Consider the following 17266-nt stretch of genomic DNA (forward strand, 5'->3'; position numbering starts at 1 on the left):
GAGAGAGAGAGAGAGAGAGAGAGAGAGAGAGAATATTTACTACAATAGACCTATACCTCTATGAGAGCAGAACAATTTTCAAACTCCATATGCTTCAATATAAATTTAGCTAGTTCCATTGCAAAGTTCCAAGAGCCTTTTCCATTTACAACTACATTTATATAGCCTCCCAGCTCGCAAATCTTTAGAAGTCTGTTGGAGGTCATTTGCTATCTCTAGAAGTCCGTTGGAGGTCTTTTCCTAACAACTTATGGACCATGTCCTACCTCCTCAACTGTTCATAGTTACACAATTTAAGAGCACACCTCCTAACCTATGTGTCCTCAAAGCCCTGGACCATGCACATTTGTTGTGGTATCCTTTCAAAGGGTACCCAAGAGAATAAAAAATACAACGTAACACTGCCAAAAATGGAAGGAAACAATCCATATGGAAGTTGGGCTGCTTACCTTTCTTCCAGAAAAGTTGTTAACATCTGATGGTGGACACAGAAACAAACCTTGTAAAAAATTTAACCTGCCTCTTCAAAATATCAATTCAGACTTGCAGCAAAATCAATAACAAACACAGTTTGCCACATGAGCTCTTGAATATTTTTTCCATTAATGATACTCAACTCTGACCAGAATAAACCACGGCTTAAAATATACAACCTGAAGCATGTTCTGAAATTTTGTACCACGGATCACTAGATGGCCTAAAAATCAGACAATTGCACTAAAGAAGAAGCTAGGCGAAACTGGAAATGCAACCACTGATAACCCCAGCTTACAAATATATTTTAAGCCAAGGTTTAAAGAAGGCAATGACTGGTCTCTCTGCTTTGAATTTTTGGAACTGAGAGTGAGATAAAGGGTGATGTGATGTTCCCCATGCTGATATTCAAGCAACTAATCAAGAACTGCCACCTTCATATCTCAACCCATAGTATCTACTTAACCGTTGTATGGTATTATCCTTAATGCAGCTCAGTATCTCCTCCAATTTTCTGAGATTCTCCTTCACTTTTTCTTCTTGTTCTTTTGCTAGTTTTTCCTCTGCCTTCCTCAGTTCCTGGGCAAATTACAACAATCTATCACCATCTGAGATCAGCTACTAGCAAATGCTCCAAAATAGATTAAGCTACCTGTAATGATTGAAAAGTACCACAGCTTGTGCATGCCGATGCACCACTTCAACGTATGCTTTAACTAGATGCACACAGACATTACTAACAAATAATCCAAAACAAGAGCACACACTAAGAAGCCCAACCGCTATCTATCTTCTCACATAATAACAAGTTCTTCCAAACAGATAACTGGGTAGACACGTCCAGACACATGGTATAGATCTGGACGAGTCAAGACCTCTGAGTTGGAGTAGCTCCTGCGAATGCTCCCAGCCCCCCCCCCCCCCCCCCCGGCTCCCGTCTACCTCCCTCGCGCCGCGCAGCCCCCTCCCCCCTTCCCTTCCTTCCCCTCCTCCGCCTCGCGCCGCGCTGCCGCCACCCTCCCTCCTCCCCTCCTTCCTTCTCCGCCTCCGCCTCACGCCGCACTGCCACACCCCCGCCCTCCCTTCCTCCCCCTTCCCCACCTTTGCGCCGCGCTGCCCCCCCCCCCCTCCTTCCTCCCTTCCTTCCTTCTCCGCCTCCGCCTCACGCCGCGCTGCCACACCCCCGCCTCTCCTCCTTCCCCTTCCCCGCCTTCGCGCCGCGCTGCCACCCCCTCCCTTCCCTCCCTCCTCCCTTCCTTCGCCTTTTCTCTCTCCCTGCTGCCGTCTCTCCTCCTCCCGCTTCCTCCTACGCCTCCCTCCCTCCTCCTTTCCTTCCCCTCCTTCGCCTCCATTCCTCCCTCCCTCGCCTTTGCCGTTTCTTTTCCCCCGTCTTTTGGAGCTTTCGCAGTTTGTCAGTGTGGTATGGCGGCCATAAGCCCGGAACCGGTGGCCCAGACAAACCCCCTCCCTCCTTCAGCCTACCACGTAACACTGACAGAACATCAGGTCTCCTTGGTGAAGTAGGCTGCCAATGACTTTTCCCAGACTTCCGTATATGGAAGTGTCATTGGCTACGCCCCTTCACGAGCAGACATCAGGGACTGGCTGCAGTCCACCCTATACCTTGAGGACAGCCACATTGAGGAGGTCGCACTCATGGGACGTGGCATCTTCTGGCTCAAGCTCTCCTCGGCGCAGGCTACGAGCGATATGGTCAGACGGTCAACTACCTCTGTGGGTGGGAAGATGCTTATGGTCCCGTGGTATAGGGGTTTCAGTGTAGCGGACTTCGATGCCCGCTTCCGCATCCCCCGCCATCCAGTTACCCTCATCTTCCCAGGGCTCGCAACAGAGCTTCGCCCGATCATCAAGGACTTGGGGGCACAATTTGGCTGGCTCATGCAGGACACCTTCGTTGATGTGGTGGCAGCCCAAGGGGTTCCACGCGTCAAAGTGGCAGTCCTAGATCCGCAGAGTATTCCCTTGGAGTTCGAGATTGAGATGGAGTGGTGACGCAGGTGTGGTGACGCAGCGCATTATGGTCACTGGTCGCCCAGATCAGTGTCTGAGATGCCACGGCTTCGGGCACCAGGCGTGCTCTTGCCCTCGCTTCACGAGGACAGAACCTCCGATGGCCCCCAACCAGGCAACTCAGGATCCCCCCCGTCAGGCGTCGACAACCCCTCCACAAGGGGAAGGTTGGACTGAGGTCAAAAGGAAAAGGAAAGGAAACAAAACAATAACCAAAAAGCCTCCTCTCCAGTAGGAGACCCTTGAGGTCACCAGTCAGCAGCAGCCCGGTAAGGGGAAGGAGAAGGTCAGCCAACCTCATCCTCATCTTTCACCCCATCCCACTCCTCCTCCCCCCTCCTCCTCGGTTCCCCTACCTCCCCCCCTTCCGGGACCCCCCGGCATCTTTGGTTTCAGGCCCCCCCCTCTCCCTCGAGCATGAGCCTGCGGGGACCCCCCCTTCCTCCTGCGGCCCTGGAGCTAGCACAGACCTCCTCCGCGCCTATCCCCCCTGGACAAGTGGAGGGTTGGCACAAGGAATCTTGCCACCTCATCCTATTTTTCCCATTATTTAACTTGCATCCTTGGACTATCTATACCCCCCCCCCCCCCCACATGGGCCTATCTTACATGGAGCGAATAATCTAATATAATATCCATCTCCACCTATTTTATATTACTTCTCTCATGGACTTTAGGCCATATCTCACTAAATGCACGCATGGGACCGCCTAGGTGGAGAGGTGGCACATGGAGGAACCATGCCACCTTACATTTTATAATATTACTACCATGGATTATGTACAACACACCTTATGGGTCCTCTTACGTGGAAGGGTGGCACATGGTCATGCCCTGCCACCTCAACCCTGGGCCCTATGCACATCATATTTTATTATACTATTGCCACACATACAAACACACACACATATTTATGCCTTTTTCCTTGGACAAATTTATCCATAACAATGTATGTATGTACATGTGCGATGTGCTCTCTCTCTCTCTCTCTCTCTCTCTCTCTCTGTACACGAACATAGAAGAAACTGACAAGAAAGCTTTAAGATAATGTTGCTCTTGATATTAAGCAGGAAATGCGCTACCCGTGGGCTCTGAGCGCAAAGGAGACGAAGAGTACAGTGTAATGTGCAAGCACACAGGTTATGTCTTCCAACGGTGCTCTACATCTCCTTCCTATGGAGCAGGGAAGGGGACATCATATGGTGGGCTTCGAGTGGAGCTGACAGAGAAATGAGTTACATTTTGTATAATCCAGAGCAAGAAAAGATAGCGCGCACACGCGAGAGAGAGAGAGAGCGGGGGGGGACAGGGGGACGGAGATAGGAAGTAGGAGGAGGTCATAAATTAGATAAGGAGTGTCACATCAAAACGTACCTACACAATGAGGCAATAGGACATTATATAGTCCCCCCACAACATCTCCTTTTTAGCCCTGTCAGCTCTCCTTTTTGCCCCTAGGGCTACCCCTCACAACTAGGCCTTTTTTCCCTTTTATTATGGCATCCCTTCCCCTACAATTTTGCCCGCAAAATTTCATGCTGCGGCTGTCATACGAGGGTGCCAGAACAGCAATTGTTGCTACTGAACGTAGCAAAAGGTGGGGATGCTCCTGCACAACGCCTTCTAGCTGCCATGAATGTATACCTTGTTACAAAGTATTCTATGTCTAAAGCCCACAATGTGCTTGGGGGTTGTAGAGGATATGGCCTTCCTCATCCATAGGCAGCAACTCTGAGAGAATATGTGCGTTCTGGCCCACATGGTTTTGGCAATGATACATGGAACACATTATGGATCTCGGAGGAGGGTGGTAGTTCCAATTGATAAGCTACTTCTCTAACCCTACGGGCCATAGCTAGTTTACTGTGGGTGTACTCCTCAGAGAGAGGTATCGATTTTGGTGGAGATGGTATCGATTTTGGTGGAGATGGTGGAGATGGGTGTACCCCTCGGAGAGAGGTATCGATTTTGGTGTACCCCTCGGAGAGAGGTATCGATTTTGGTAGATGCACAAAATCCCGTTTTGAAAACCAGGTACCTCCTATGTTCGTTCGCATAGTTTTCCACTTGGCTTGGGCTTCTTAGCCGATTGCAAAAGAGCCTCCCTTTCCAAGTCATGTCGTGTCTGAAATTGTGGAAAGCATTCTTACTTTGCATCCCTACATTGCTTCGAATGTGTTCATCCAATAGATAAATGCTTGAATTATAAACAACTCTTGCCAAAGTGACTCTTAAATTTTGCACCTGGCAATCTGAGACGCTGAATACCATGTCTTGGTAGGGATGAGCCTATCAACCACAACATAGATGCTGTCCCATCCTCTGTCTGGGATGAAGTCCATAGCTGTGTGTGCACATTTTCCTTCTGGAATGGGCAATGGCTGCAACAACCCAGCTGGAAGTTTGCTGTCAACCTTATTGTTGGCATGGCAAGCACTCGGTAACATATTGCACCACACCTTTCCAACGACCCTCCCAAAACAAACTCTGTTTTATCCTTTTACAAGTCTTTGTGATGCTCGTATGTCCTACCATAGGGGATGAATGCATTTCCCTCAAACACCAACATTCTATAGTGCGATTTGGAAACAAAATCCTGAAACCATAACAAGTAATTGTTCAATTTAAATTCAGGATGATCATCACGTGGGGGTCCAGAATATTGTTTTTGGCCTCAAATTCTGCATCTACTCATCTTGAATGCCATCTATCAAGTCCTGGTAAAGAGTGATGACAACAGACAATGTGAGGCATCTACAAACACAATTTCTTTTCATTTCTTATATTCAATGTCAAAGTCGTATGAGTGCACTGAAGCCAATCACCTCTATTGCTTGGCTAAATGGGCTAAGAAAGAAAATATTTAAGTGTCATGTGATTAATCTTGACTTTGATCCCTGCTGCCATATAGTAAAGATGTCACTTTTGAAAGCATGTAGAATTGCCAACATCTCTTGGTCATAAACATGGTAAGTCAGCTCTTTGTCATTATACTTTCTGCTTTCAAAAGTTCACACCCCATGCTTTTGCCTTCAAACAGTCTCCAATCCTGTGTCACTGGCATTTGCCTCCAGAATAAACAACCATGAAAATCAGGGCATACCAACACAAGGGCATGAGTCAAATCGAATTCCAGAAAACCAGCCTCTGTGCCTCCATTGACAGGGGCTGTCCGTTTGGCAAACTGATGTATTGAATGCCTGGAAAAGGAGGCAACTCAGCTCGTAGTTGTGGCCATTCCCTTACACATTTCAACTTTGAATGGGTCCACTTGAATCCCACTCCTCCCCACAATGCGCCCAAGGTATTCAACCTCTTCTGCCGCCTTGGCGAAGAGCTGATGCAGCTTCAAAATTTCGAGCACTTCCCTAACATGTTCAATGTGCTCCAATCTGCTTTTTTTTTAAATGAGGATGTCATTAAAAAAACCAGCGTGCAACAGAATAGAATTGGCTGCAATATCTTGTTCATCAGTGCCTAAACGTAGCCAGTGCAAGTCTGGGAGTCTAGACCCAAGATCCAGGTCTAGGATCCCAAAGTCAGAAGTGTTGGTGTCACAGTTATGCTGAAACGTGTTTCCCACCATTTTCCCCCCAAAATGCCGTTTCAAAACCTGTGTTTCTGTCTGGAAACGTTTCCCCAGACAGAAACAGCTGGAGAGATGTTTCGTGAAACCTTTTCCTAGGGGGAAACACACCGTTTCCCCCTGGTCTACACTCCAAAATCCTGAATCATCTCCATGCCTTACCTCCTTCAGCCCTCCTTCCACTCCTTCGGGATCTTCAGCCCTCCTTCAGCCTCCACTCCTTCAGCTCTCTCCTTCAGCCCTCCTTCAAAGTTCAGCCTCCACTCCTTCAGCCCAGTCTTTCAGCCCTCCTTCAGCCCCCTCTTTGAGCCCTCTATCAGAGCTCTCTTCCACTCCTTCAGCCCTCTCTTTCTACGTGTGGCCAATAAGTACGAGCCCGAGGGGGAAGCATCACAGACATGGAGGGAAGCACATTAGGGCTCTTGTACGAGTTTATGGACAAGATTGGAGAGGCCCTCAACAGAAACACTTCCCTATCGCCTGATAAGTAAGACTATGTATGTACTATTATCTATAGTCTATGAATTTTGCATGCATAATGCATTCTAATTTCTTGTGGCATGATTTAGGGTTGAGTCCATCCGTGCTATATGGAATAAGCGGTGGAATTGGTTCCACCGCCCAATCCATGCGGTGGCACATGTATTGCATCCGCTCTGGCGCAGTCAAGAGCAATATGAGAATGACGAGTTGGAGGAGGGGATGCAACAGTATCTACCAAATTGGACGGGTGGTGACTTGGAGATGCAACGAAGACTGGAGGATGAACTTCTATTGTTCCGCAATCACAGCCTCTCCTTTGGTTGACCTACGGCTAGGCTCCGAGAGACACAGTTGCAACCTGTCTCCTGGTGGGAGAAATATGGCAACTGTACTCCTACTTTGGTAAGAGTCTAAGAGACAAGTTCCAACGCCACTAGTTGGAGCTTAGTCGTTAAGTAATTTGAACTTTTATCTACTACAAATATGTTTAAAGCTATCAAGTTCCTGATACTTATCTCGGCTTAATTGGCTTATGGCAGAAACGCCTTGCTATACGTGTTCTCTCACAGGACTGCAGTTCCGGTCCTTGTGAGAGGAACTGGAGCACTTGGGCCCTCTTTCACACAAAGAAGAGGAACAGATTGAGCACGGCTCAATTGGAGCGGTTGATGTTTTGTCATTGCAACCTCCGTCTCCTTGAGTTCACCGCCGGCTGCCCCGAACCTCGCCAAGTGAATGTAGACAAGGTGGACGTGGAGAAGATGGATGTCATACCAGATATCCCACGGGAGGAGCTGGACATATACACCATGTTGTATGAGGAGCTGTCAGCACCAACACACCACACACGATCATACACTCAACCATCTGGAGATGGTGCTAGTACTTTAGTTGCACCCGATGGTCCTGATCCTGATGTTGATGATTCTTCTTCAGACAGTGACACAGATGCCTCGAACTTATCTGAGGACGCAGAGGATGACGATGACGAGGAGCCCATGGATGATGCAGATGATCAATAGTCCTACTGCTTTTTTTTATATCATCCATGAGTGCTTTTATTTTGAGTCTTGCATATCTCATGAGTCATGAGTCATGAATCATGATCATGAAATTTGTGGACCATGAATCATGATCATCTATGGAGTCTGGACATTGAATACTTTCAAGTTTCAAGTTTCAAGTTTCAAGTTTCAACTTGTGTGCTAAGTTTAAACTTTTAAGTACTTCAAACTTCTAAATTTCAGATTCTTGTAATGCCAAACTTGTTAGTCATGACTCATGATACATGTTGATTTCAGATTATTGAAGCATCATTCAAGAATTTAGAATCATAGAGGCATGAATCATGAATGATGCATTGATGCTTGAAGGCTGAAGCCTGAAGCTTCAGCCTTCAAGTATAGATAATTGTAATTTATATTATGTATGATTTGCACTCTATTGATAGTTATATTATGTATAAAAAATAAATTTTTATACATAAATTGTATCATATTGCCGTTTCTTCCGTTTCCGTTTCGGCGGAACCCGGAAACTCCGTTTCTTCCGTTTCCGTTTCGGCTGATAACTATGCGTGGAAGGTCGCCCATATGAAGGGTCTCTCTAGCCAGGACCCTGGGAATGGTTGCTTGTAGGTAGAGAACTCAGCCCTCCAAGAGTTTGGGCAGAAAGGGGCAAAATGGAGAGGAAGGTGAAGAAGAAGAAGAAGATGACATGGCATAAATGGGCTCAAGGAGGATCATAGTGCTCTTATACCATGTTGAGGAAGTGAAAGGAAAGCATGAAGCTGAACACAAATGAGAGAATGCTTGCTTGCTTATGGAATAAAGAAAGGTGAGGTCCATATGTAGGCACCTCTACATGAGCCACCAAGCTCCACAATCATCTCCTCAATCAGCTCCTAGAATCTCTCAATCATCCTATGTGGCATCTACCACCACCTAACAATGCTTATGGGCACCTAACTGCGCCTCTAGCACACACACATAGAACCCAAGGTGTGCCTGAGGCATACACCTTGAGATATCCCATCAACCCGGCCTTATGTTTTTAGAGGCCGATGCAAGTGATTTTGCGATTGGGGCAGCTTTATTCCAAGAGAGCAGACCTGTAGCTTTTGAGAGTAAGAAGCTCGACGACACCCAATATCGTTGGCCCACACTAGAAAAAGAACTCTATGCAGTTGTGTATGCTCTGACGGTTTGGAGACACTACTTGTATGATTCGAAGTTTCTTGTATTGACCAATCATTAGTCAATCAAGTATGTGTGTGACGGATCAGAATTGAGGGGAAGAAAGGCTAGATGGGCAGACTTAATGCAAAATTTTGTATCGAAAGGGTTCCATGAATAGTGTGGCGGATGCCTTAAGTCGTGTCAAGTTTGTAAATGCTATGTCATTTACGAAAATATCCTCAGACCTATTTCAATCCTTGAGAGGGCCTTGCAAAACTGATAGTCATTTCAGTTCTTATTGGCAGAAAGTCCAGGATGGAAGCTCCATGGTTGACCAGGACTCATGGATTGTGCCACCTATGGTATAGGCGGCTGGAGGTCAGTGGATGATTAGGAATGGCTTGTTGTTCCGGAATGGAAAGATATATGTGCCAGATATTTCGGATCTTTGATCCAAGATTCTCTGGGAGTGTCATGATGCTCCTAGTGCTGGAAGTATACATCGGACTCTATCTCTTGTGAAACATACCTTGTATTGACCTAAGATGCATGCATTTATTGAAAACTATGTGGTAGGTTGCCGGGTTTGTCAAGTTACTAAGGCAGAACGCCTTAGAAGCACGGGTTTATTACAGCCCTTGCAAATCTCGGGTAATAAATGGGAAAGTATTTCCATGGATTTTATTACAGGTTTGCCTAGAACGCGCAAGGGTCATGACTCCATTTGGGTTATAGTGGACCGTCTGACAAAAATGGCTAGATTCTTACCTACTAGAACAACCATTTCAGCTGTTTAGCTGGCTCATGAGTTTGTGGACCACTTGTTTAAGTTGTATGGTTTACCACCTGACATACTCAGCGACAAGGACTCGAAGTTTACAAGTAACTTCTAGACACTTGTTTTTGAGAAGTTGGAAACTACTCTAAGTATGAGTTCCTCAGATCATGCACAATCTGATGGCAGTACAGACAAGGTCAACCAATTGGTTGAAGATATGCTTCGGGCATATGTTTCTAAGAGACAGTCTTCATGGGAAGATTATCTTCCCATGATCGAATTTTCTTATAACAGTGCAAAGCATTCGAGTACTGGTTACAGTCCTTTTATACTTATGTTCGGGTTTCAACCTAAGTCACCAGTTATGGTTGGGTTCAAGGTAATTCAAAATTATGCTGCAAAGACATTCTTGCAAGACATGCAAGAAATGTTACAATTTGCCAAGGAGTCTATTAGAAGTGCCCACGATCAAGACAGATTTTATGCTAATAGACATCGTTCACCCAGAGAGGTCTCTGAAGGAACAATGGTATATTTGCGTATTCCTAAGGAATCCAAGAGCCTAAGTACTCGTTTGGTTCCAAAATTATCCCCCCTAGCTACTGTGGTCCTTTCAAGATTATTAAAAGAATTGGACCACTTGCATATAAACTAGAATTGCCTCCTGATGTAAAGGCACATCCAGCATTTCATGTCAGTAGACTGAAAGAGTTACTGGGTGCGGATGATGAACTTGTTTCTCCTCAAGAAATAGTAGAAGTTACCAATTTGACTTTTATTCCACACAAACCTAAGTGTATTCTTGATTTTGTGGGAGACAAATTCGTAATAGAACTATCACGGAATACAAGATCAAGTGGAACGATCATGTTGAGGAGGATGCAACATGGGAGACATTACAGAACCTCCAGAGGACATCCCTAGGTTTTTTAGCGAACTCAGGAGTGAATTCTTAGAGGAGGGAAAGTATGTCATGTGCACGGATTGGTATCTGACGTGTACTGGGTACACAAGACTAGCTCAAGTAGCCTGGGGAGGCTTAGGGCTAGGCAGGCTTGCTTCTCGGGTCGAGTAGCAAGGGTACGAACCAATTAGAGGTCTTCACTATTTTTGGTGCATGGGGCAAAAGTCTATTTAAGGGGCCCAGAGGTTCAGTTCTCAGAGAGCCGATGGGAGCAAGTCTCGTTCCCAGGTACTAGGTCTGATCCTGGATTGAGTCGCGGACACGCCCTGCATCATAGCGTAGCCCAAGGCACAACAGTAGATCCCAGGCTTCACAACGCCACCTGATGGTATGGGACACCAAGCTGGTTAGGATCTGGTTGGGAGTTTGTGCCAGTAGCTCAGCTCGTGGCTCGGAGGGGACATCTCCTGATTCGGGATCGCATCCCGTAGATGTCATGGTTGGATGGTAAGCAGCCTGCTTAGATTCCTCATGGTTGGTGTGTTCTTGTGTTTGCTTGCAGATCAGAGGTTTTAGAAGTGTTGGAGTCGTGTCAATTGGCACAGTCAATGTGGAATGCCATAGCCTTGCTTGGCAGTTGAGCTACTGTGCACTAGAATTGGATGCAGGTTGTAGCCAATGTTCGACTTGGACAGCGGAATTGATAGTGAAGAAAAGTACAAGGGTGAGCCCTTCTGGGATGGAAGCTTTCTCTCATGTTTTTCCCTGAACCTACAAGTTGGTTGCTAGGTCTAGGGCTGTGTGTCAGCGTTGGACAGTTTCAGTGTATGGAATTCACTACCACTTTGTACATGGAGGATCTCCTTCTGTACTCTAGTCAGCTATAATATCCACAACTGGACAGCAAAGGATTGGCATGGGTAATAGCCTGGGTAGAGCTGTGTGGCAGTTGTTTTCTGTGCCAAAGGGATTGATGCTGGACAGTGCCTAGTTTGTTTATGTGGATTCCTTGAGCAGCTTGTCAGAGAATGATTGCTGCTTTGGATGTCAGCTTGCCAGAGAATTTGTTTTGCTTCTGGTTGCCGGTTTGGCCATGGATTATGCTCTTGGATATGTGCTGGATTTTGGATGCCTTGTGCTATGGAATTATGCATTGAGGCTGGATGCCTTTGTAAGCCAAGGATTGGCTTGTGTTGCAAGTTGTTAAATGCCTGCCAGGATAAGATTCGTTTGGCTAGTTCTAGATAAGTGCAAGGTAGTATTTTTTGTCTTCTAAATAAATTCAAGAAATACTGAAAGGGGCGCCAACGATTTTGGGGCAAATCTAGTGCCGCACTCAAGGACAATCTAGCTCCTGAATATTGTTTCAGTAGGTGCTTGGCTTTGCTGGGTATATTTCTAAGTGGCTGTAATAAGTATTGAAGTGGCTGTAATGGATAACTAATGGCTGTAATTGAAATGTATGCAAGTTAGTTATGGTTTACTGCCCTTTAGGAAACTGAAGGCTGGTCTCTGAGCACAGTCTATTTGCTAGTCTGCTAGTCTGCACATACACATGAATGTTGTGAAATGTGCACACTTGATGAAGCTTGACTCCATAGTGAGACACCTCCGCGTGTAATTCCTGGGCTAAACTATCAGTCTTCCGCTGTGGGATACCCTCTGGAGAGATTTCACTTTTCTAACACCACCTCCTTTGCAACCTGCCAACTGTCAGTCATGCAAATTAACTTTGACAGGCTGCCACCTCCCACAACAAACATTGGTTCTAAGCCCTGCCCACACACACAGGATCCCCTTGCCTATTTCCATATGTGATGTGTAGCTTTGATACCACTTTAGAGGCCCAAGTGGCCATGTGTTATGTAAAGGGGGATGCAAGGTAAACCTGTTGCCATGTGTCAAGACTGTGCCCTACGAGGGGGCCACCTAGCCATCTTCTACATGCTCCTGTGCCTTGTAGAAGGGAAGGCCCCAAGGTATTGGGGGGAGAGGGCATTTATCCCCTTATATCTTAGTCATCTATCATTCAACATATGCATTTCACCCTCATATGGTACTTAGCGCCTTCAAGAGGACCTTAGCCCCATATATTCACATCATCTTTTAGTCATCAGGACTTCCAAGGAAAGGGGGGAGGTCTATGCCTCGACATAAGAGTTATGTACAAATTATCCAGAACAAAGGACATCTTTGGCGTCTACAACGTTTGTGCAATTCTTTTCCTTGATTTTCAGATTTCAGTCAACAAAAATCTTTAAACTTTGCATCTGTATCTATAATTAAAAACTTGTGAAACAAGATTTCCTATTCCAAGTTCAAATTTTCCAAAAAACTATTTGAGGTCTTCTACACTCCGAGAGGAGTTTCAAAACTGTATGACTACTAACAACTCCCTCTAAATCGTTCAAAATCCCACTAAATCTATTGGAACATCAGCCTCTCTCAACAGGTTTATCCAAAGTAGGTAACATGGCCACTCAACGGCTTTGAGACATCAGTTAGAGAACCGCATGAATCCAGATTTCTTAGGATTTTCATGAAAATTTCAAGCCATAGAGAGATAAGGAAGACTTAGGTTGCAAATGAATCCATGGGACTTAGGTTTGCAAATGAACCCATAAGAGTGATAGCATCTCTCTCTCTCTCTCTCTCTCTCTCTCTCTCTCTCTCTCGCCTCCCCCTCTGCCTAACCTAGCCTACTCCGCCTACTACAGCAGCGTAAACAGGGCCAACGTGCAGCAGCAGTAGCACCTCCGTTGCCGCCCTAGCTGCCCTAGTTCCGCCTTCGTCAACAACAGCACCACTCCCGTCCCCCATCGTCAGCAACACCACCACTGCCAGGAGTTCCAGCCGCCGCCAGTACCCTAACCCCGAGCTGAGCTGAACCCCCAGCCCAGTTGAGGGGTTAGCTCAGCCAGGGGGTAGCAGCAGATATGGCCAGCATTCAGGTTCTTGAGGGACCTGGCAAGCAGGCAGTAATTGATGAGCCTGTAAAATCTTGCAAGGCTTCCCCCCCCACCCCCCAGCTAGTCTCTACAGTCAAAGATCTAGTTGACACTGAAGTACAGACCGCTTAGAAGGAAGTGATTGTGGAAGTGGACACCAAAGCAAGTAAGAATGATATTCAAGCAGAGATTAAAGAACATGAAGCTAGACATAATAACGCGCTGAAGATCAGAATAGGGGACTCCCAGAAGATTGGTTCAAAGAGGAGGACACATATATTGAAATATTGACAAGGATCAAAGCAGCCTTGCCCAACATTGAATGAATGGATGGTGATGAGGAGGATGATGATGATTCCAGGCCAGCTTCTATTGAACAATCTAAAAGTCATGCCATCCTTACATTGAAGTCAAAAGATATGCGGATCAAGCTCCTCCGACAATATTACAAGCTGAAGGATACCAAAGTATGGATAGCTGAGGAGCTTACACAAGCTCAACTCAAGAATAAGGCAAATGAATTAGCTAAAGTCAGGGCTGCCAGAAAGGATGGATAATGGGCAGTTTACCATGAAGGCATAGCATTAATCAAAGAGTTTAAAACAAACCAAAAGACTCTCAATCTTAAACTAATGTATGGCTGATTACTCTTTCAGACTATTATGTAGGTACTCTAAATAAATTGGGGTTGCTTTTGCACTCCCTAGGAGCTGCCATGTGCCCTCCCTAAAGCAAATGTACTAGATGGTTTCTTGTTGTCCCATAGACCTATTGGTCTCCCATGGACATTGATAGACTGACTTTCTTTATTGATTTCTCTCTCTCTCTCTCTCAGTTTTGGTATCTCAAAATCACATCCTTTCAAGGCGATTTGCAACGCTTAAGAAACGTACTTTAACCAGCCGAATTGATGTGATAACAGGATCGTGACACGACCAATATGGTTCTGCTCCTTACCAGATAAAAATCAGGAGTGATATCAGAAGTAAAGGACGTCTTAAAATTAGGGCAATTCACAATCTACGAGCCTTAACGTACTTTACCCAGAAGGATCGACGTGACAGCAGCCCAAAAGAAAATCTTTAGACGACCAACATGGTTCTGCTCCTTACCAGATAAACAATCAGGAGTGAGATCTAAAGTAAAAGACGTCTTACAATTAGGATTATTCACACTCCACGAGCCGTAATGGTGGTCATTCTCCACGAGGCTTAATGGTGGTAATGAACGTGCTCCCTTAGAGCTAAATAGAACAGGGCTTAGGGTCTCGCAAGAAACACTACCCTCACAAGGAACATTAAAATAAGGAGTTAGGAAAAAATTCAGTGTAAAATACCTGCATAAGGTAGAAAGACTCCGCAGCATGCTTCTTCGCCTGATGTTTCATCTCATTCACCACCTCCCATTCGGGATCGCCAGGCTTCACCCATTTGCAGACGGGCTTTGAGTTGTTTTGTTTGCGAGGTCTCTCGGCGAACATAGTAACCGCAGCGGGTATAGCAGTCACAGGCCGTGGCACTCCCTTTATCATCAAAGGATGCTCCTGAATCTCTTTCACAGCACGAGTGGCTTCTTTAGGACTACCCATCTCCACAATAACACGTCTAGCGGCGAACTTAGAATCGAGAGGATTGGAAAGAATCTCCACCGACACAACGGCGCCAAACTGCCCCATAGCGGTCTGGATCATGGGGACAGTAACATGGGGAGTAACGTCGTCAAGCAAGAGACATCGTTTCACCTTTTCTTGGAATTTCTCGAGCTCAATGGCGCTGTTGGAAGGAGGGGAGCGGAGTTCTGAGGAGGAAGGCTCGGCAGAGAAACCCATGTCTCTAAATGCTCTTCTCTCCCTTCTTCTGTTTGGTAAATTACAGTCCCGAATAGTATGCGAGCTGTCTGAGCCTGTCTCTGCAATTCTTCTTTTATCTCACCATCTCCTCATGCCTTCGGATCGAGTGTAGCATACGTTTATTTGCCTTGTCCTTTGTTCATGCCTTTTCCATGCTACATTTTCCAAAGCAATTGATTTTGGGAAAGCCAAGTGGCAACGCCACTTAGATGAATTGTATTCACCTATTAGTCAATTTGTGCCCCCCTTGCCAATGAATAGGTCCCCCCCTCGATAGGACACACTTTCATTAATTGATTTGTTGGGGTGGGGGGCCTCCCTGCTCAATTAACCTAAGGTTTTTGTGATTTAATTAACGTGAGGGGAAGGGCTACAATTTAATTGAGGGAGGGGACTATGAGAAGCCACCGAATCCAGAATGTTTTGCGCCCAGTATAAGAGGAGAAGGGAGGCGGTAGAGGGCAGCAAATCCAGAAAGGGGGGCTATGAAGCCCTCCCCAATACAAGGAAGGAGGGGGAGAGAGGAGTGGGAAGGAGGAAGGAGGGAGTGGGAAGGAGAGGGGAGGAGGAAGGAGGACGAACAGTGGGAAGGAGGCCGGGGAGCAAGGAGGATGAGTGAGCGGAGGAGGGGAAGCTGAGGAGGAAGGAGGGAGCTGAGCGGAAAGGAGGAAGGAGAGAGAAATGAGGAAGGAGGGGAGGAAGGAGGAAGCTGAGGAGGAAGGAGGAAGAAGAAGCGATGAGGAGGAGATTAATCGAAGGAGGGGATGGGAGGAAGCGAGGGAGCAAGAGATTAATCGTGGCGGAGAGGGAAGCTTTTTCTTAACAAAAATTAAGGACACAAGGTTAGAACTCTAGAAGGTTCTTGGTTCACGAAAATTCCAACTGCCTCAATCGTTGACATAAAGCTGCCTCTGTTGAGGGAGAAAGGTTGAGGGGGGGAGACAAAGGAGGTAGGACTGAGCGAGGAAGTGGGAGAGGGGGGAATTTGAGCAGAGAGAGAAGGAGGTGAACGAAGGGAGAGAGGGGAGGGAGAGGGAGGAAGGAGAGGAGGGGGGAGGTTGAGGGAGGCAGAAGCGAGACAGAGGAAAGGGGGAAGGGGAGCGGCTCAACGATGGAGGGGGAGAGAGAAATACATGAGTGTTAGGTAAATATTTACCGCTGAGAAAGGTTGCAAACACTCCTCAGCAATTTACTCCTCAGGTGCTTACTCCTTAAGTGCCGGTGGGAAGCTCCACTGCTTCCAAAAATGTCATGGGAATTTCATTCGAAAAATTATGAACAATCTCCAACTGCTATAGAGCTTGCTAGGCTAATAAAGCACTTTTATTAGCACTGTCTTGCCTAGGCCAGTGCTTGTAGTGATCATTTGATAGGGATTCGTGCGAATTTCCATGTCATTCTTTTTTCCCAAAATTATTATTAGCACTACCTGCGTAGGGCAATGCTTCATTGATCAGGTGATAGGGATTCGTGCAAATTTCCATGTCATTCTTTTTTTCTAGAATTATGATTATGTGTAACTATGTGGCGGAAGTGTAGTGACAAGTACCGGTTGATTGATTGTCTACATGGGAAGGTTTCTCCCACCTGACATGTTTCTTTTGTGGGGGGATTGCTAATTCCTGCATGTTCTCTTGCTCTCGATGTTGCTTGTTGCAAATGCTCATGTAAACTTTGAATGGTTAGTCCTACCATGTGACAGATGTTTGAGATTTTGTTCAATGTTGTCGTACTAGTTGGGAATTGCGAGTGGTTTTTTTTCCTTGGGATTGCAACATGAGATTGTGTTCACCATTTCTTTCAAGTGACAAACTCGGCTTTTGTCTTCATAATATGTGATCAACATGTGAGAGTTTCTCAAAATGTATGAAAACAAGTTGTTCTAATTTGATGTTGGTGGACGATACATGTTGAGTATGGTGAATAAATGGTTGTGTTTTGAAAGTTTTGTAATTTGGCTCTTGTCTCAATCTATTCTTCACAAATTATCAAACAAAGAAAAAAAAAACCAAAGGTATTAGAAAAGGATATCAAAT

The 17266-nt window shown here is 45.9% G+C and overlaps 1 protein-coding gene across 4 annotated transcripts; it reads right to left on the reverse strand.

The window, feature by feature from the left end:
- Positions 1–538: 538 nt before the first annotated feature.
- On the reverse strand, positions 539–15407 carry LOC147905504 (ASI1-immunoprecipitated protein 1-like). Of its 4 annotated transcripts, none has more exons than XM_087380317.1 (4): positions 14718–15407; positions 14425–14482; positions 14275–14327; positions 539–1053 (listed from the first exon to the last, which is right to left on the reverse strand). In XM_087380317.1, the coding sequence occupies exons 1-4, from the start codon at positions 15207–15209 to the stop codon at positions 895–897; spliced, it is 762 nt and encodes a 253-aa protein (XP_087236443.1). In that variant the 5' UTR covers positions 15210–15407; the 3' UTR covers positions 539–894. The 4 variants fall into 4 exon arrangements, with proteins under 4 accessions (XP_087236443.1, XP_087236461.1, XP_087236451.1 ...); XM_087380342.1 differs by having other exon boundaries at positions 923–1053; positions 14420–14482; XM_087380335.1 differs by lacking the exon at positions 14275–14327.
- Between the last annotated feature and the right edge of the window lie 1859 nt (positions 15408–17266).

Source organism: Dipteris shenzhenensis, chromosome 1, assembly GCF_047967505.1.
Source record: "Dipteris shenzhenensis isolate YYH24624 ecotype China chromosome 1, Dip_SZ_1.0, whole genome shotgun sequence".
NCBI classification, from domain to species: domain Eukaryota; kingdom Viridiplantae; phylum Streptophyta; class Polypodiopsida; order Gleicheniales; family Dipteridaceae; genus Dipteris; species Dipteris shenzhenensis.

Bases quoted from the DNA above. Each gene is read 5' to 3' on its own strand.
- LOC147905504 (XM_087380317.1), bottom strand. From the start codon at position 15,209: ATGGGTTTCTCTGCCGAGCCTTCCTCCTCAGAACTCCGCTCCCCTCCT. The intron at 14,483-14,717 runs GTATTTTACACT...GGTAAGGAGCAG, and splicing joins AGTCTTTCTACCTTATGCAG to AACCATGTTGGTCGTCTAAA. The intron at 14,328-14,424 runs GTAAAGTACGTT...GGTAAGGAGCAG, and splicing joins TGTCACGTCGATCCTTCTGG to AACCATATTGGTCGTGTCAC.